The 20,392-nt window shown below is 42.1% G+C and overlaps 1 protein-coding gene across 1 annotated transcript; it reads left to right on the top strand.

The window, feature by feature from the left end:
• The first annotated feature begins 12,720 nt into the window (after positions 1-12,720).
• On the top strand, positions 12,721-20,306 carry LOC124210975 (GMP reductase 1-like). The gene is made up of 6 exons (XM_046609517.2): positions 12,721-12,922; positions 13,532-13,651; positions 14,161-14,418; positions 15,396-15,584; positions 16,568-16,770; positions 19,534-20,306. Exons 1-6 carry the CDS (start codon positions 12,836-12,838, stop codon positions 19,721-19,723), a joined length of 1,047 nt encoding a protein of 348 aa, XP_046465473.1. The 5' UTR covers positions 12,721-12,835; the 3' UTR covers positions 19,724-20,306.
• The last annotated feature ends 86 nt before the right edge of the window (positions 20,307-20,392 follow it).

Below are 20,392 nucleotides of genomic sequence, written 5' to 3'. Positions count from 1 at the left end.
CAAAAAATAGGCAAAAAAGTAAGGCTAACCCCTTTGCATTTCTTGCAAAAATTTGGGCGATTTTGAAAAGTACTGGATTAAATTCTTTCATGCACTATTCCGAAGTAATTTTGCGAGAGACACCGATTGGGCGCAGTCCCAACACGCTGCGATCAACGCATCAGAAGTTACAGCAGAAAAACGAAGAATTTTGTTCGCCAATTCTCCCCTGTTGATTCCACGCTCTTTTCGCTCCGTTTTCTGAGTTCCTGGGGGTCCAATTGGTCTGAAAAGTGTCACACAAATCGAATCTGAGACCAAAAGTTTTTCGGTCAAAAAATAGGCAAAAAAGTAAGGCTAACCCCTTTGCATTTTTTGCGAAAATTTCCCCGATTTTGAAAAGTACTGGAATAAATCCTTTCATGCACTATTCCGAAGTAATTTTGCGAGAGAAACCGATTGGGCGCAGTCCCAACACGCTGCGATCAACGCGGCAGAAGTTACAGCAGAAAAACGAAGAATTTTGTTCGCCAATTCTCTCCTGTTAATTCCACGCTCTTTTCGCTCCGTTTTTTGAGTTCCTGGGGGTCCAATTGGTCAGAAAAGAGTCACACAAATCGAATCTGAGACCAAAAGTTTTTCAGTCAAAAAATAGGCAAAAAAGTAAGGCTAACCCCTTTGCATTTTTTGCGAAAATTTTCGCGATTTTGAAAAGTACTGTAATAAATCCTTTCATGCACTATTCCGAAGTAATTTTGCGAGAGAGACCGATTGGGCGCAGTCCCAACACGCTGCGATCAACGCGGCAGAAGTTACAGCAGAAAAACGAAGAATTTTGTTCGCCAATTCTCCCCTGTTGATTCCACGCTCTTCTCGCTCGGTTTTCTGAGTTCCTGGGGGTCCAATTGGTCAGTAAAGGGTCGCACAAATCGAATCTAAGACCAAACGTTTTTCGGTCAGAAAATAGGCAAAAAAGTAAGGCTAACCCCTTTGCATTTCTTGCAAAAATTTGGGCGATTTTGAAAAGTACTGGATTAAATTCTTTCATGCACTATTCCGAAGTAATTTTGCGAGAGACACCGATTGGGCGCAGTCCCAAAACGCTGCGATCAACGCATCAGAAGTTACAGCGGAAAAACGAACAATTTTGTTCGCCAATTCTCCCCTGTTGATTCCACGCTCTTTTCGCTCCGTTTTCTGAGTTCCTGGGGGTCCAATTGGTCTGAAAAGTGTCACACAAATCGAATCTGAGACCAAAAGTTTTTCGGTCAGAAAATAGGCAAAAAAGTAAGGCTAACCCCTTTGCATTTTTTGCGAAATTTTCGCGATTTTGAAAAGTACTGGAATAAATCCTTTCATGCACTATTCCGAAGTAATTTCGCGAGATAAACCGATTGGGCGCAGTCCCAACACGCTGCGATCAACGCATCAGAAGTTACAGCAGGAAAACGAAGAATTTTGTTCGCCAATTCTCCCCTGTTGATTCCACGCTCTTTTCGCTCCGTTTTCTGAGTTCCTGGGGGTCCAATTGGTCTGAAAAGTGTCACACAAATCGAATCTGAGACCAAAAGTTTTTCGGTCAAAAAATAGGCAAAAAAGTAAGGCTAACCCCTTTGCATTTTTTGCGAAAATTTCCCCGATTTTGAAAAGTACTGGAATAAATCCTTTCATGCACTATTCCGAAGTAATTTTGCGAGAGAAACCGATTGGGCGCAGTCCCAACACGCTGCGATCAACGCGGCAGAAGTTACAGCAGAAAAACGAAGAATTTTGTTCGCCAATTCTCTCCTGTTAATTCCACGCTCTTTTCGCTCCGTTTTTTGAGTTCCTGGGGGTCCAATTGGTCAGAAAAGAGTCACACAAATCGAATCTGAGACCAAAAGTTTTTCAGTCAAAAAATAGGCAAAAAAGTAAGGCTAACCCCTTTGCATTTTTTGCGAAAATTTTCGCGATTTTGAAAAGTACTGTAATAAATCCTTTCATGCACTATTCCGAAGTAATTTTGCGAGAGACACCGATTGGGCGCAGTCCCAAAACGCTGCGATCAACGCATCAGAAGTTACAGCAGAAAAACGAAGAATTTTGTTCGCCAATTCTCCCCTGTTGATTCCACGCCATTTTCGCTCCGTTTTCTGAGTTCCTGGGGGTCCAATTGGTCAGAAGAGGGTCGCACAAATCGAATCTAAGACCAAACGTTTTTCGGTCAGAAAACAGGCAAAAAAGTAAGGCTAACCCCTTTGCATTTTTTGCGAAATTTTCGCGATTTTGAAAAGTACTGGAATAAATCCTTTTATGCACTATTCCGAAGTAATTTTGCGAGAGAGACCGATTGGGCGCAGTCCCAACACGCTGCGATCAACGCATCAGAAGTTACAGCAGAAAATCGAAGAATTTTGTTCGCCAATTCTATCCTGTTAATTCCACGCTCTTTTCGCTCCGTTTTTTGAGTTCCTGGGGGTCCAATTGGTCAGAAAAGGGTCACACAAATCGAATCTGAGACCAAAAGTTTTTTGGTCAAAAAATAGGCAAAAAAGTAAGGCTAACCCCTTTGCATTTCTTGCAAAAATTTGGGCGATTTTGAAAAGTACTGGATTAAATTCTTTTATGCACTATTCCGAAGTAATTTTGCGAGAGAAACCGATTGGGCGCAGTCCCAACACGCTGCGATCAACGCATCAGAAGTGACAGCAGAAAAACGAAGAATTTTGTTCGCCAATTCTCTCCTGTCAATTCCACGCTCTTTTCGCTCCGTTTTTTGAGTTCCTGGGGGTCCAATTGGTCAGAAAAGGGTCACACAAATCGAATCTGAGACCAAAAGATTTTCGGTCAAAAAACAGGCAAAAAAGTAAGGCTAACCCCTTTGCATTTTTTGCGAAATTTTCGCGATTTTGAAAAGTACTGGAATAAATCCTTTCATGCACTATTCCGAAGTAATTTTGCGAGAGAGACCGATTGGGCGCAGTCCCAACACGCTGCGATCAACGCATCAGAAGTTACAGCAGAAAAACGAAGAATTTTGTTCGCCAATTCTATCCTGTTAATTCCACGCTCTTTTCGCTCCGTTTTTTGAGTTCCTGGGGGTCCAATTGGTCAGAAAAGGGTCACACAAATCGAATCTGAGACCAAAAGTTTTTTGGTCAAAAAATAGGCAAAAAAGTAAGGCTAACCCCTTTGCATTTCTTGCAAAAATTTGGGCGATTTTGAAAAGTACTGGATTAAATTCTTTCATGCACTATTCCGAAGTAATTTTGCGAGAGACACCGATTGGGCGCAGTCCCAACACGCTGCGATCAACGCATCAGAAGTTACAGCAGAAAAACGAAGAATTTTGTTCGCCAATTCTCCCCTGTTGATTCCACGCTCTTTTCGCTCCGTTTTCTGAGTTCCTGGGGGTCCAATTGGTCTGAAAAGTGTCACACAAATCGAATCTGAGACCAAAAGTTTTTCGGTCAAAAAATAGGCAAAAAAGTAAGGCTAACCCCTTTGCATTTTTTGCGAAAATTTCCCCGATTTTGAAAAGTACTGGAATAAATCCTTTCATGCACTATTCCGAAGTAATTTTGCGAGAGAAACCGATTGGGCGCAGTCCCAACACGCTGCGATCAACGCGGCAGAAGTTACAGCAGAAAAACGAAGAATTTTGTTCGCCAATTCTCTCCTGTTAATTCCACGCTCTTTTCGCTCCGTTTTTTGAGTTCCTGGGGGTCCAATTGGTCAGAAAAGAGTCACACAAATCGAATCTGAGACCAAACGTTTTTCGGTCAGAAAATAGGCAAAAAAGTAAGGCTAACCCCTTTGCATTTCTTGCAAAAATTTGGGCGATTTTGAAAAGTACTGGATTAAATTCTTTCATGCACTATTCCGAAGTAATTTTGCGAGAGACACCGATTGGGCGCAGTCCCAAAACGCTGCGATCAACGCATCAGAAGTTACAGCGGAAAAACGAACAATTTTGTTCGCCAATTCTCCCCTGTTGATTCCACGCTCTTTTCGCTCCGTTTTCTGAGTTCCTGGGGGTCCAATTGGTCTGAAAAGTGTCACACAAATCGAATCTGAGACCAAAAGTTTTTCGGTCAGAAAACAGGCAAAAAAGTAAGGCTAACCCCTTTGCATTTTTTGCGAAATTTTCGCGATTTTGAAAAGTACTGGAATAAATCCTTTCATGCACTATTCCGAAGTAATTTCGCGAGATAAACCGATTGGGCGCAGTCCCAACACGCTGCGATCAACGCATCAGAAGTTACAGCAGGAAAACGAAGAATTTTGTTCGCCAATTCTCCCCTGTTGATTCCACGCTCTTTTCGCTCCGTTTTCTGAGTTCCTGGGGGTCCAATTGGTCAGAAAAGGGTCGCACAAATCGAATCTAAGACCAAACGTTTTTCGGTCAGAAAATAGGCAAAAAGTAAGGCTAACCCCTTTTCATTTCTTGCAAAAATTTGGGCGATTTTGAAAAGTACTGGATTAAATTCTTGTATGCACTATTCCGAAGTAATTTTGCGAGAGAAACCGATTGGGCGCAGTCCCAACACGCTGCGATCAACGCATCAGAAGTTACAGCAGAAAAACGAAGAATTTTGTCCGCCAATTCTCTCCTGTTGATCCCACGCTCTTTTCGCTCTGTTTTCTGAGTTCCTGGGGGTCCATTTGGTCAGAAAAGGGTCGCACAAATCGAATCTAAGACCAAACGTTTTTCGGTCAGAAAACAGGCAAAAAAGTAAGGCTAACCCCTTTGCATTTTTTGCGAAATTTTCGCGATTTTGAAAAGTACTGGAATAAATCCTTTCATGCACTATTCCGAAGTAATTTCGCGAGATAAACCGATTGGGCGCAGTCCCAACACGCTGCGATCAACGCATCAGAAGTTACAGCAGGAAAACGAAGAATTTTGTTCGCCAATTCTCCCCTGTTGATTCCACGCTCTTTTCGCTCCGTTTTCTGAGTTCCTGGGGGTCCAATTGGTCAGAAAAGGGTCGCACAAATCGAATCTAAGACCAAACGTTTTTCGGTCAGAAAATAGGCAAAAAGTAAGGCTAACCCCTTTTCATTTCTTGCAAAAATTTGGGCGATTTTGAAAAGTACTGGATTAAATTCTTGTATGCACTATTCCGAAGTAATTTTGCGAGAGAAACCGATTGGGCGCAGTCCCAACACGCTGCGATCAACGCATCAGAAGTTACAGCAGAAAAACGAAGAATTTTGTCCGCCAATTCTCTCCTGTTCATCCCACGCTCTTTTCGCTCTGTTTTCTGAGTTCCTGGGGGTCCATTTGGTCAGAAAAGGGTCGCACAAATCGAATCTAAGACCAAACGTTTTTCGGTCAGAAAATAGGCAAAAAAGTAAGGCTAACCCCTTTTTTTTTTTTTTTTTTTGATAACGCTGGTAAAAATGCCTTATGCACACCCTGGAGCTTCGCGCAAGAAGCTTCAGGGTAGTGTGGGACTCGCACCCACTAAAAAACCAGCGGCCACTCTGGTACGAGTAGGGGGGACTCCCCGGAACCGCGCGAGGCATAACCTCAGGGATCCCCCCGGCACCTTCGCGGTTACGCGCGGACCTCACTCTAACGCCTATCCGGGAGTTGCGCCTCCCGGCTCCCTTCCGCTACATCCTATGCTCAGTGTCCTCTTGCGAAGGACGACCCTGCCCGCTGGTGGGGCATCTTCTGTTGCCGCTACGACGAGAGCTCCGCTTAACGGAGCTGTCAAGCGTATGGAGACCCCCACCTGGTGCTCGATGTTCGCGATATTGAGCGCCCTGCCCTTGCGGATCCGGGGGAAGATGGATCCGGCGCGACCGTCACATCCGCCGTCCCCGGGCCGGGGGCCGAAGAGAGAGAGGCAGAAGAAGAAGAAGAAGAAGAGGGGGCATGGCCGGAATGACCCTATCGTCACCCTATCGCCTAGCGTCTCACCTATCCTGGCACCAGATTCCAAGTTGCCCTGCACCCCTCCTCTCCCCTCCCCCCGAACCACGGCCCCGACCCAAAGGACGGGGCTGAGGTCGACCGGTGTCCCGTCCCGCAAATCCGTTTGGACCCCTGCCCGTGTAGTTCTGAACCTACGTCATGCCCGCGCTTACACGCGAACCACCCCCATTTCTCCCGCTCACGCGGGTCGCGCGGTGCACGCTGCGCCGCGTTCGCTGTCGTAACCGCTCCCGCTGTTCCTTGGCCGTCATAACCCGCTCCGCGAAGCTAGCCACCGCCACCCATCCCTCTCTAGTCCCTACCATAGCCCTGATCAGGCCAGGCGGTGTCAGATCCTCCCCTACGACGCGCTTTAGGGCATCCCTCTCGTCTCTCCACGCGGGGCACGCCTCCACCGTGTGGCTCACCGTGTCTTCCTCTAGCCGGCAGTACCAGCAGGTCGGCCTCTCCGTCTTCCCTATTCTATATAAGAAATCCGCGAAGTACCCGTGGCCTGTCAGGACTTGGGTCACACGGAAAGTCATGCTTCCGTGTGCCCTGTCGAACCATCCCGTCCAGTTCGCTAGGATAGCTAACCTCAACCTCTCACTGGGGAGCCCCGCACTTCCGAGGTCCACCCTCCATTGCTCGCGGACTACGCGCAGTTCCTCCTCCCTAATCGCTTTGACCATGCTCTGGGACCACGTCCTGGTCGACCGCAGTTCACGCACTCTATGGAATGTGCGCTCGTACGCATCAGCCACTAGATATAGTGGCGGGGTCCTGGCCAGCATCGAAACGGCCACGAAGGAGGCCGTGCGATATGCCGCAACTACTCTTGCGCATATCCCTCTCTGGCACCTCGTAATTACCTGCTGGATGTACTTTGAGGACCTCGCCACATCCCCCCACACCGGAGCGCCGTACATTATTACCGCGAAAAAAGTTTGCGCATAAAGCCTACGCCTGGATTCGGATGGCCCCCTCAGGTTTGGCATCAGCCTCGCTAGTGTCCTCGTGACACCCCCTAGCCTAGTCTCCATGGACGCAAAGTGCGCTTTGAACGTCAGGCCGGGATCCAGTCGCACCCCCAGGTACTTCATGGACCCCGACAGTAGCACCCTCTCCGCGCCAACTCTGACGTCTGGGGTGTTTGGTGCTTCCCCCCTTTTCACGCGCCGGAATAGGACAGCTTCTGTCTTGCTCGCCGCCACCGTGAGGCCTAGGCCCGAAATTCGCCGGACTACCCTGGCTACCATCGCATTTGCCAGTGCTACCGCTGTGGATGGATCCCCAGCGGAACTCAAAACCAGCGTGTCATCCGCGTAGCAGACAATAACACAGTCTGCAACCCCCTCCCCCCGCAGAACCTCGTCGAAAGTCAAGTTCCATAGCAGGGGGCCAAGAACCGAGCCCTGTGGGACCCCGGCCGTCACTGCCAGACTCCTCAGCTCTCCATCTCCGTTTGTGTATTCCACGTGCCTGTCCCACAGGTAGGAATCCAGGACCCGTCGAAGATACTCCGGAGCCGCTTTGTCTTTAAGTGCATCCCTTATGGATGGCCATGGCAAACTATTGAATGCGTTGGCGATGTCGAGAGACACAGCCACCGCGTAGCCCCCATTCTCCGTGGCGTTTTCCACGAATCGTCGCACCCTTAGTAGAGCATCGTTCGTGGATCGCCCTTCCCGAAACCCGTACTGGTCCTCGGACAAGCGCGCCCCAGGATTCCCCTCCATCCATTTGCCCAGCCGAGCCACCAGGATCCTCTCGAACATTTTACCCACCTCGTTCAGGAGGCATATCGGCCTTACTTTGGGGATAGGCCCGGTAGGTGCTCCCCCCTTAGGGATGAGCACCAGTCGAGCCTTCTTCCATGGCAGCGGAACGACTCCTTCTCGTAGGCAGAGGCTGAAGTTCCTCGACAGTAGTGCGATCATTCCCTCCGGAACTCTCGCCCACGCACTTCCCTTAACGCCATCCGGTCCCGGGGCGACATTGCGCGAGCATGCCTTTTTAAGCGCAGCTCGAACCTCGTCCGCCGTGACCGCCCACCGTTCGTTCCACTGACAGCCGCTCTGGGCCCTCGGAGCGCATCCATCACCCCTCGGGAAGAGGGCATCAAGGAGGCTCCTGAGGGTATCCTCCTCCAGCGTCTCCGTCAACCCTCTTTGGGAGCTTCGCAGTTTGCCTAGCACCAATTTGTAAGAGAGACCCCATGGATCCGCTTCCACGGAGCTGATGAGGTCTCTCCACGCCTTGGCCTTGGCCGCTTTTATGCCGTCTCGGAGCACCTTCTTGGCGGCCCGATACTCGGCCTCTTTTTCCTGATGGTCATCAGCCGTCCGTCTTCCCCTAGCGAGGCGCCTCCTCGCCGCTATGCAGGACCTGCGTATATCGGCCAGCTCCTCGCTCCACCAGTATGTCGCTTTCCTGGAGCGATTCCCCGTGCGAGCTCTCGGCGCGGCTGCGTCGCAGGCCTGCGTCATGGCACGCTCGATCCATCCTGCAAGGCCCTCTGGCGTCGTATAGTCCCCTCCAGTTGGTCCCCAGGAAAGGGTGAGGGACAGAGCATCTGTCAGATGTTCCGGACTGAACTTCGACCAGTTCCAGCGCATGTGGCCCTTTCTACCCCTGTGCTCTGCGCGTCTAGGGGTACCGACCTCGTACGAGATGTACCGGTGGTCGGATAGTGTTTCCGTCTCCTCCAACACCCGCCACCCCTTGATCACGGGTACAAGATTAACTGACGACCACGTCAGGTCGACGACGGATGACCCCTGTGCCCTAATGCATGTCGCCGTCCTCCCAGTGTTGTGGAGACGTACACCGCATGATGCCGCCCACTCCTCGAGCAGCTCTCCCCTTCGGTTGGACCCAGACGGGTCCCAGGTCGGCGAGCGGGCATTGAAATCCCCCCCCACCAGTACCCCCCTCCCACTGTTCCCCGCCAGCTGGATCACCCGAGCCAGGTCGTCCGGATGCTCAGTGAACTCCGCTATCAGAATGTTCGGGGATATATACACCGATATGGCAATTATATCCCCGAACTTAGCGGCCACGTACCCTCTTCCCCTTTTGACGAGCGAGCCCCCGCGGACGTTACCCTCTGCCCTCCAGTATATGGCCGCCCGGCCATCGTCACTGCTAAGCCAGGTGGCCACGCTCGGGGTAGCGTACGGCTCGGAAGGCTAACCCCTTTGCATTTCTTGCAAAAATTTGGGCGATTTTGAAAAGTACTGGATTAAATTCTTTTATGCACTATTTCGAAGTAATTTTGCGAGAGAAACCGATTGGGCGCAGTCCCAACACGCTGCGATCAACGCATCAGAAGTTACAGCAGAAAAACGAAGGATTTTGTCCGCCAATTCTCTCCTGTTGATTCCACGCTCTTTTCGCTCCGTTTTCTGAGTTCCTGGGGGTCCAATTGGTCAGAAAAGGGTCACACAAATCGAATCTGAGACCAAAAGATTTTCGGTCAAAAAATAGGCAAAAAAGTAAGGCTAACCCCTTTGCATTTTTTGCGAAAATTTTCGCGATTTTGAAAAGTACTGGAATAAATCCTTTCATGCACTATTCCGAAGTAATTTCGCGAGAGAAACCGATTGGGCGCAGTCCCAACACGCTGCGATCAACGCATCAGAAGTTACAGCAGAAAAACGAAGAATTTTGTTCGCCAATTCTCCCCTGTTGATTCCACGCTCTTTTCGCTCCGTTTTCTGAGTTCCGGGGGGTCCAATTGGTCAGAAAAGGGTCACACAAATCGAATCTGAGACCAAAAGATTTTCGGTCGAAAAATAAGCAAAAAAGTAAGGCTAACCCCTTTTCATTTTCGGCGAAAATTCGACGATTCTGAAAAAGGCTAGGATAAATTATTTGATGCCCCACTCCGACGTAATTTTGCGAGAAAAATCGATTGGGCGCAGTCTCAATACGCTGCGATCAACGCAACAGAAGTTACAGCCGAAAAACGAAGAATTTCCTTCGTCATTTCTCTGCTGCTCGTCCTACGCTTTTTGTAGAGCGTTTTCTGCGTCCTTGTGGATTGAATCAGACCACAAAGGGTCACAGAAATTGATTCGGAGACAAAACATTTTTCGGTCAATAAACCCTTAAGGTTAACCTCTTGGATATTTGGTCAAAATTATAACAATTTTTCATAATGCTGGAATCGATCCCCCAATATACCATACTGATGTAATTTTGCGTTTCCTGTAATTCCGACTAAAAAATATGGTAAAAATTCACGACGTGTCTGCAAATTACCATTCAGTATGGGGATTCTTGTTACAAAAAATATCTCGATAATAATATAGTTCACTTGAACTATCCCACAGAAAAATTTGAGGTATTGAAATTATCACACAATTGTATTCTTTGGGGAATATTATTATCAGGGATTTTCGAAAACGTGCTGATATTATGGATAAAATAGTATCAACTTTTTCGGGAATACATTCTCTCGCACTCGAAATTCCTAATAGTGAACACGGAGTCTGCCTCAGGTATATAATAAAGTAGACAAATATCAGTAATTCTCCGGGCCATGTAGCAATAAATTTCTGAACAATCGTATGTTTTTCAATTTTAAACTAATATGTGCAAATACTATTTCATTGTGAAAAAATCTTACTTTGCCGATAAAAATCCACTGACCTCAAATAAACCGCAAAAATTTAACGTAAAATAAAGCATGAAAAATTGATTTTCTGTATCAGCCTTTGTGTATCCCTTTTTGGTGGCGATGAAAATATTGTTTATGTTTCTCAGGCTTACAAATACATAAGTTATATATAAGTGACTTGTTGATATCAAAAACTGGTTTCTGAATTTGGCTGAAATGAATTGCCTCAAATGAATTTGGGCCGTCATGGAGGGTGTACGGCGTCTATCCGGCGATACACAAAAATTTAAATAGATGGTTAGTTCATAGTCATAATAATATCCGTCACTGCACTATCCATCTGGGTCACTAATCTCTACACCAAATTGATAGTGGACAGGTACCCTTTTTCCGGGCACCGAGTGAAACCATTGGAGCGACGGCAGAGGTTTTGAGTGGACGGAGGAATGAAACAAACTTGGGACAAATTCTCCGCGGGAAATTTAATTTGGTGCACGGTTTGAGACTTAGGTTCTTAATAAATTGAATATAATGTATGCCATGAACATGTCTATTTTATCAGCGTTTCATTCTTTACTGAATATTTCTACCCTAAAATTGAAAAAAAGACGTTTGAGAGAAAAAGCTCTCTGATAGAGCTCTATTGTACTTCATTTCGATTGAAATGGATGTCTAATAGAGGTATCGCATATCCATCATAGATATCCATCGTACTTCCATTAGAGATACTATTTCGTGTGGGATGGTTCTACAAAGTTTCAGCTCTGACGGGTTAAAAATAAAAATGAATGACTTAATATTTTGGGAGTACAAAATTATTTGGATTCGATTGCTCGAAAACTAGAGCAACTTCACTTGAGATTCAAAAATTCCCCATCGGATCCTCGCTCTGAGGGGTGGCGCATCAATAAATGATATGCAAGTCTTTTAACCGCCTTCACTTTCATATCTAAGGGGTGGATTTTTTCATTAAGGGTTGGTCCAATTATGTTGCTCGAACATAATGTAACAAACTTGTATCGACAAAGGATGTCTTTTATGACATTTGCAGTAGTATGAAGTGTGTTTATTTTGTACTCTAATCTTGAGGGTGCTTTTTTTACTAGAGGGATGGCTGGTTCAAATTCGTACTTGTCTATTCTCAAAGCACTTGAGCGGTCGGTCCTGGTTTCCATAAGCCTACCACGCATATTTCGGAAAGAGTTGAAGCACAAAAATTGGAGTCGGAGTACAAAAATAGCACCAAATTTTGATTTTCGTTTTAATACAATATCTGAATTCATTCGCCATAAACTTTCTTGGTCGATCCAATGTTTCGCGAACCTAATAGTTGACCATACATATTTCTGAAAGGTTTGGAGTACCAAAATCGAGGTTTAGGCACAAAATTAGCATCAAAATAAAAAATCATAGTAATGCTATTGTCAAAAAAAAATGTTGGTGTTAGTCTAGTTCAGAAGTATAGAATTCTTTTCTACCGTATCGGATACAACTGGTTAAATTTCTACGCAACGTGCACTTATCGGCAGGTGGAAATACGGAGAGTGCATTCGGAAATTATCTGCCGTGCTACCAGCGAATACCGGAACGCAGACCTGGCCTTTGGGTACGTTTAATTTTAGTCTCAGCGTTAGGGTGCTATTTCATGAGCAGTAAAAAGCAGCAGCAGTAGCAGTTTTCCCCTATCACTTCCGGCGCAAGTTTCTGCTGCTCGCAGTTCAGTTTCTCGAGCGACAAGCCACAAGATCACAAGAAGCCACGACCCGTTTCATGAGCAGCGCTGCTGCTGCGTAAAATTATCAGACTGATGCTAGTAAAAACTAGTAAGTTACTAAACCACTACTGCTTTTTACTACTCATGAAATAGCACCCTTAGGCACATGGTTAGCAGTAGTGATTAGGACACTACTCCGTGGTTAGGACCATAGATTTATGAAGATAGACTGAGCGCTTCCATAAGAGGCACTGACAATTACATAGAAAGGACAGAGATATAGCGGGAGTACCGCTCTCTCTTTTCAATCGGCGAGAGAGAGCAAGGAGTACTCCTGGCATATTTCTGTCCTTTAAATGTTTGCTTCATGCGGCTCACAAGAGCGCTCAGTCTATCTGTATAAGTACATGGTTAGCACCCAATATCGGAGCGCTGTCGAGCAAACCAATGAAAATTTTTGTATGACAAGAAAGTGCTCGAATAGTCATTCGCTACTCGGCTGCTGCTTCAGTCCGCAAAGCAGCTTGACAGAGTTCGGGGAGACCGAAGTACGTCGTCTGCTTCGAAATTGATAGCACTGTTAGAATTTAAAAAATTTATACTACTATACAATATGCCGAACATAATAAACGACATAAAACTAGACTTTAAGGATGTATTATTGCGTCCAAAAAGAAGCACACTCAAAAGCAGATCGGACGTAAGTCTTTTTTCGCTAGTATAATTTTACCTAGAATACAGTTACCGTTGAAATATGAGCTAATTTTGATACATACAACTATACGACAATTACCTTGAAAAAATTCCGCAGCGTTAACATTTTTGCACGACTGATAGAATATCGCAACCCACGCAAATTACTATTCACAAAAAGTTAAGAAATCTTTTAAATAAGTAATCTGGCAATAAGTTCTATTCCATTTCCACTAGAAAAAATATCCAACTTGCTAATTTCGTCAGTTTTCGTATTGCCTCTGTTTCCTTCATGCCTGCGAAAAAAATAATGTCAAGAACAATGTCTGATACGGTACGGAATGTACGAAATAGAGTCAAGGGTAGTTAACTCGATTCTACAGCATGAATTGTGTCATGAAAATGCGCAGTGAAAATATTGTATCAACTTCAACAATGCTTATCAGTATTGAACAACAATAAAAAATTTAATAATGGCAACCTGAAACGGTGTTAAGCAGTATTGATTAGATATATTAACAAGCGCATCAACCATGTTTTACATTGAAAAATGTCTATTCTACTTGCAAAATATAAGATCCATTCACTAATTTCTTATTACTCATTTTCAATACAGGTTGATCTTTACAGAGAGATGAAATTTCGAAATTCTAAACGCACGTATAAGGGCATTCCCGTGATGGCATCTAATATGGATACCATTGGGACTTTTGAGATGGCCAAAGCGCTGTCACAGGTTTGAAAGATGCGAAAAATTGAATTAAATACTTCGTTGCTAAACACGATGAGTAGAAATATACAGAAAACTGTTCAAAAACTTGGCTTGCCGAACGTATTCGATGCTCGGAAAATTGTATCATTCGTAAGAATAATTTGCCGATTGTTTTATGGAGTGTTTTGTACAATTATTGGCAACCTTGTAATAGATAAACACTAAATATTAACACTGAACATTGATCAAAGTGTAAAAACACCTGCGATAGTTTAGCCTACTTATAGCAGACTATTTAACTAACAATCGCCAGTTGAAACTGGAAGTAAAATTGCATACAAAATTATTTCGCTATCGCAACACTCGTAATGAAATGGTATTTGTCATTCTGTTACATTTTTCCGGCCTTGATCAATCAATCTCGTTCACGTGTCGTATTTCTGAAGACTCAGCTATATACTTGAAGGTGAAATGTAAACAATTTTTATTAATAATATAATAATTCTAAAAATTTATTCGATTTCGTTTTCCAGCACGGAATATTTACAACTGTTCACAAATACTACACAGCCGAGGAATGGAAAGATTTTGCAGCTCGTAATCCAGGTTGTATTAATAACATCGCTGTTAGTTCAGGAACAGGGCAAGAAGACTTTGAGCGGCTCTCAAGTATCGTAAATTCCGTCCCAGAAATTTCTTTCATTTGCTTAGATGTTGCTAATGGGTATTCTCAGCACTTTGTTGAGTTTGTGAGGAAAGTCCGATTCGCCTATCCAAATCACACAATAATTGTAAGTCGGTAAATTTATACTCGAGATTGCATGGAATGTAACAATATTTAACAATAATTTGCTTCATTTACTCGTCACAATCTCTTTTCTCATTGCTCTTACTGTCGGTACTAACGTGATAACAATCTCAATAACATTCAGTATTCCACATTACTTCGCCACTAGCTACAGTTGCAAAAACTGCATGTACTGCTTAAAATGATTTATCGTACGCGCTCCGATTGATTTCAAAGAACCCTTCCCACCAAGAGAACAAGCAAATAATCGCAAATAGTTGTACAGGATGATGCGTACAACTGATTGTGAAACGGTTATTTGTTAGCTACTTGTACTGTCACCATCGGACATCAAGCTGTGTGTTATAAACGATTAATCGTAATGTTGCTACCGAGGGAGAAAATTGTTTCGACCATTGATCTTCTGCATATTATTACTCCTAAGTATGTAGAAATTCTGGTTACGGATATTCCAAAAAATATGCTTTCACAAATTAGAATCATGTCAGAATGCATATTTTTTAAGTTAATATATGCAAGTCACATAGTGACAAGACTCAATACATAAAGAAAATTTCATTCGCAGAAGCGTACAATAATACTTGACACGTTTGAAAAAAAAATAAGCTCTTGGTTGTTAACTTGAATAATCTGCACTCCATTTCGCGTAATAACAAACATTGCGCATTCCTCGTTATTTGTTTATAAAGAATTCTTATCTTTGACCCAGAATCAAGTAATTGTTCAACAGTCCTATTGCATGAGTTGTCACTTAGGAGAATATTACTCGAGTTTTCCGATGTTTGAACATTTGGAAGAATGAAAAATGACGATTAGTGAAAAATGGAGTTAGGTGCTATAAATTAAGTAAGGGTTTTTCTGAACTTTTGAGGCCCAACGTGTAAGAAATCATAAGATTTTTCTGCAGTTGTTCGAATCTTTTAAACCTGGTAGGACTCATAATGCAACATGTTTCAACAGGCTGGCAATGTTGTAACTGGAGAAATGGTGGAAGAGTTAATACTCTCGGGGGCTGACGTGATCAAAGTGGGAATTGGGCCAGGCTCAGTGTGTACAACACGTATGAAAACCGGAGTTGGTTATCCCCAATTAAGTGCAGTTATCGAGTGTGCAGATGCAGCCCATGGTTTGAACGGGCATATCATTTCTGTGAGTCCGAGTGTGCGTTTCCTTGGGAAATCAATGAGCCACATCGATTGAATGAAATAAGTGAAGAGAAGAAACAAAAAGCGTTCAAAGAACTCCATTACAGCAATGTTGTTTGTTCCAATGATAGTGAACACGAATGAAAGATCGGGTCACAACATAAGAAATCACCAATTTGAAGAAAAGTTTTTTAGTTGCAACGTTCAAATTGATTAAATTCTGTTATTTTCAACCAATTCTAACGCTTTCAGCATATTTTCGTCCGCATATAGATCTGTAGAGACCGCCTCAAATAATTTTTCAAAATCATTTATCTCCAGAGTAGATGAAAATAGATTTTTGGAAGTACACGCAGAAAAAGGATTTGTTACATTTACGAAATACCGCAAACAAAATGTTTTTTTTATTCAAATAAAAGGCATTATTTCATTACTCAACAAAACAAAGTGATCAGAGCAGCAATTTGGGTCATTGATTGAAACCATATTTATTTGGATCAATAAAAAAATTTTTTCGCCATATTTAATCACCATATTTGGTAAATTCAAAAGTTTTATTTTTTTTTTTTTTTAATCTGCGTGTAGAGTACAACAAATATTCGTCAACGTTTGTACATTCCATCTGCACCATAATGTAAGATTTCTTGAATGTTTCTTCAGACAATATGTTGGAATCTGTTAAGCGATTAAAATAAAGCCCAAAAACATTAGAATCGAATCAAAAATACCAGAGTTTAATAATCGTTTTAACCATTGTAATTATAAAACCCGTTCTCATAATCTTGATATTATTCTTCGCATTTTCTTAGATTCGTTTCAAATACAAAGTAGGGATGTGAAATCTATCCGTCTTCACTATCATTCGCGCAAATATTGCAGAGTCTTGTCTCGTTTTCTAAGCTAACTTTCAGACGGCTCAGCACACTCATCCTCGATACACAGCCAAAGCCTCAAAAATGCGACTATAACATTACGACACGGTTTTAGGACGGCGGATGCACTTGCCCGGGAGATTTGGCCAAAGCCTTTGGCGCCGGTGCCGATTTTGTAATGGCCGGTGGAATGTTCGCAGGACATGATCAATGCGGTGGGGAGACGATCGAGAAGGAAGGGAAACGTTTCAAGCTCTTCTACGGCATGGCTTCCTCTACCGCGATGCAAAAACACGCTGGTGGAGTCGCGGAGTACAGGTAATAATAACGTCATTTACGTTGTAAGGGAAAAAGAGCCTCAGAAATTGCGCAGGAATATATAATATACCATATTTCCGGACAATCCTCTGACAAAATTGTCATTATTTTATTTAACCGGCACTGAGAAAAATTTCATTTGCATAGTAACTAGAAAAATTCAGTACAACTGGTATCGTTAAAAAAAATGTTTGAATATTGTTGGAATTACGAAAAACGAGGTACGCATAACCATTCTGCGCTATCGTCGATCCGTTCTTGGTAATTGCGTCGCAAAATCAGTTTGTTCGGTTTACTGTACTTTTTTAGTTAAATAAGGTTTTAACGTAAATATTCGCAAAAGTTACAAAAAAATATAGTAACAAGTGATCACGATGAGAAAGAATAGTAACGGATACTAGACTTTCTGGTAACAGCTACAAAATTAATTTTCATTTTGTACCTAAAACTATATTTTTTAATTGTAGTAAAAAATGAAAATAGTCAAAGACTGAGCGGTAACCGAAACTAAAAATTTCTCTCAGTGGTTTAACTGGTAGGCTTTTTCCAGTTTTCGTACCAAAACTAGTACAAGCAGATTATTCACCAAAATATACATATAGTAATATGTTTCTTGGGGTTTTTGATGCTGCTGATTCGATTCCCGTACAGTCGACCCTGCAGCAGTTACTCGGGATTCCGAAACTTTGGGGCTCCCTAGTTTTATGATGTTTCGAGATACTTGTAATCATTTTTTTTTTCCAAGAAGTCCTAAAGTATAACCGAACAAAGGTAACAAATGAAAACAAAAAAAAATTGTAGGAAATTTTTTTTTTTTAATTGTGAAATTGAAAAAAAAAACAAGAAGAAGTGGAGTGTCAAGACAGTTCAAAACATTGTCATTTTACGCTGAAATAAAGAAATGGCACAAATTCTATGAATTTACCATTACGATTTCGTAGACTCCGTGCCATTGCTTTATATCTGCCTGAAATAAAAATGATTGATACTTTTTTATTTCCAACTTATAACTTACATGCATGCAGCATTTGAAAAACCGTATATACCGGCGATATTCCGAACCCGAAGTGATCTTCATTGATCGGTTTTTGCAAAACCTTGTCGGATATCCTTAAATTCTTTGAACGTAGTCTGACATTGTCGACAATAGTTTAAAATTGATGTCAACTTCTTTTCCGTCTATTACAGTGAAAGGGCATAAGATTTCTCTCTTGCGCTTTGATACAATCAACTTCTATTCCAGTTGCTTCGGCGATATCGCGCAAAACTGAATTTTAATATGGCGACAAAATCTTGGCGACGAAGGACGTAGATTTCTCCAAATAACACCGTGCGAATTTGCTTTATTAAAAAGTTGCAAGGGCGCAAGTGAAACAAAAAAAATGTTGGCATCCGATTTACCGCTGTAATCATAGCTAAATTTTTATTTGTAAGTGCTTTGGTTAGAAGTGCCATCGCATCCCCATTTGCACATTAATTCTAAATTATCAACTGTGTTTTCAAGAAGACTTTTAATAACGTCCGATTACACGATTAATATTCTTTCAATTGTATTGTTTAGCAATGTTTGAAGTGTAATTGTGACTCCACTGTCAGTCACAAAAATTTCCGAATTTTCGAAGTAACACTTTACTCCAGAAATTAATTCATATTTATAAGACGAGTAAAATTTTAAATTATTTTTTAAGCTTACAGAACGTATTACTTAATACTGACTTTTAGACAGTTTACTTTCTATTACAAGTAATAACGCTTCGTGAACTGACAGCATATTTTTTGTGACGCCTTTTTTTTAACTGCCTTCTGTGACGTGCTTAAAATATTCAAATTGTACTTACTGTTTGGAGAAGTATCCATTTTGCAGAATCAAAACCGGTTAACTTTTCACTATTATGTATATGCGCAAGGAAACTTTTTTTTCAACTGCCATTTTCTAAGGATTTGGGGCCACTATGCGCCGGTCGATACGAGACTTACGCTCTTGTGAGATTTAAAAATCGCGATAACAACGGTCCACAAAATAATCCATCCTAGCAACCTCGGAGGTATTTCAAAAAATTCCAGAAAGTTTCCGAAAAAAACTCACATCCTTTATGAACTTCATTTTCCATTAATCTTTAAATGTCTAACTATTTCTGACTAAGTCAACTTTAAGGTAAAAGTTGAATAAATTTCTGGATACAATTCAGATTTTTTCCAAACTTCTTTTTCGATTGAAAATCTGGGAAACTCTGATTTTTGTCTTTCTGACTGTTTCTGAACCAAATCGAGTCCGAGGTTAAAAATTCATATATTTTCAGAAATTCGTATTGCATTAATTTCAGAAAAAAATAAAGTTCTGGAGTTCCTGAGTATTTTTCAGCCGAACCGCGTTATGTAAAACTGGAATGGATTTCCAAAAGAAAATTAATTTTTTTAGCAACAGTTCAAAATTCAATTTGTCTCAAACGCTGGTAAAAAAAATTCTGATCATATCTGTAAAACGATATTTTCAATAAAACTAGAAGTACAAATACTTTTCAGAAATTTTCAAGAAATATCAAGGCTTTTACATATATCTGCCACAGATGTTTTCCTGCATGAAAATTGAAATGTTCCAACAAAATTTTTACACATTATTAGAATTTGTCACGAGATATTTTAGAAAAACGAAGAAACTGCGGAAAATTCGCATACAGAGTAAATCCGTACAAATTTCTGAAAGTTTCTGACGGTAATTTTTGCCAAGAATTTAAGTTGGTAATCAGTTTTCTTTCAACGCAGATCGTCGGAGGGCAAGACCGTCGAAATTCCGTACAGAGGAGACGTAGAAAAAACCGTGTTGGACATTTTGGGAGGACTACGTTCGGCATGCACTTACACCGGAGCAGCTCGTCTGCAAGAACTTCCCCGAAGAGCAACGTTTATACGTTGTACTCAGCAATTGAACACCGTTTACGGTCCACCGAATTGAATTCTAGCGAAAATTATTACCAAATTGCAAAAAATACTTGTTATAATATATATATATATATATAAAATAATATATATATACGGTGAATTAATTCTTGTATAACAACATAGTAGTCAAAAATTTTAATTGTTTGCTGGCAAATGATATATTTGTATTATAAAGTTAATATATAACGCGGCCTAATCTTTTCATGCGTCCCTTGATGCAAAGAGAGAGAGAGAGAGGTCGATTTTTATTTATTTACAATCGAATGCACAATAATAAGACTGCATAATTTTGAATTTCATCGGAAATATGTTGAGTTTTCAAAAATTAAACGCAATCATTCGCATCCATGCACGCATCGCACAACCGCTATATTTAGATTTTCAATTCAAAGTACATACTTTTACTTTCGCCAATATCCCTGAATCCATAGTTTATTTTTCTTCATTAAAATGTTTAAATAATGTCAATTGGCATCCAATGAGTGATGTCTGCTGTTCGTCGAAACAAATGGGTACCATCTAATATCTGTAAAGCTACAATATTATAACTAGCATAATTCTCTTGACGTGTACGAATAAAATACGAATCACTGTAATTTATCGTTACTTTCATTTTTTGCCACTAATCCAATATTATTGACAAACAAAATCGATAAATTATACATATACATATGTATAGTAA

This window comes from Neodiprion pinetum, chromosome 2 (assembly GCF_021155775.2).
Source record: "Neodiprion pinetum isolate iyNeoPine1 chromosome 2, iyNeoPine1.2, whole genome shotgun sequence".
Lineage (NCBI taxonomy): Eukaryota > Metazoa > Arthropoda > Insecta > Hymenoptera > Diprionidae > Neodiprion > Neodiprion pinetum.
Note: the sequence above shows the minus strand (reverse complement) of the source record. Positions and strands in the feature narration are given on the sequence as shown.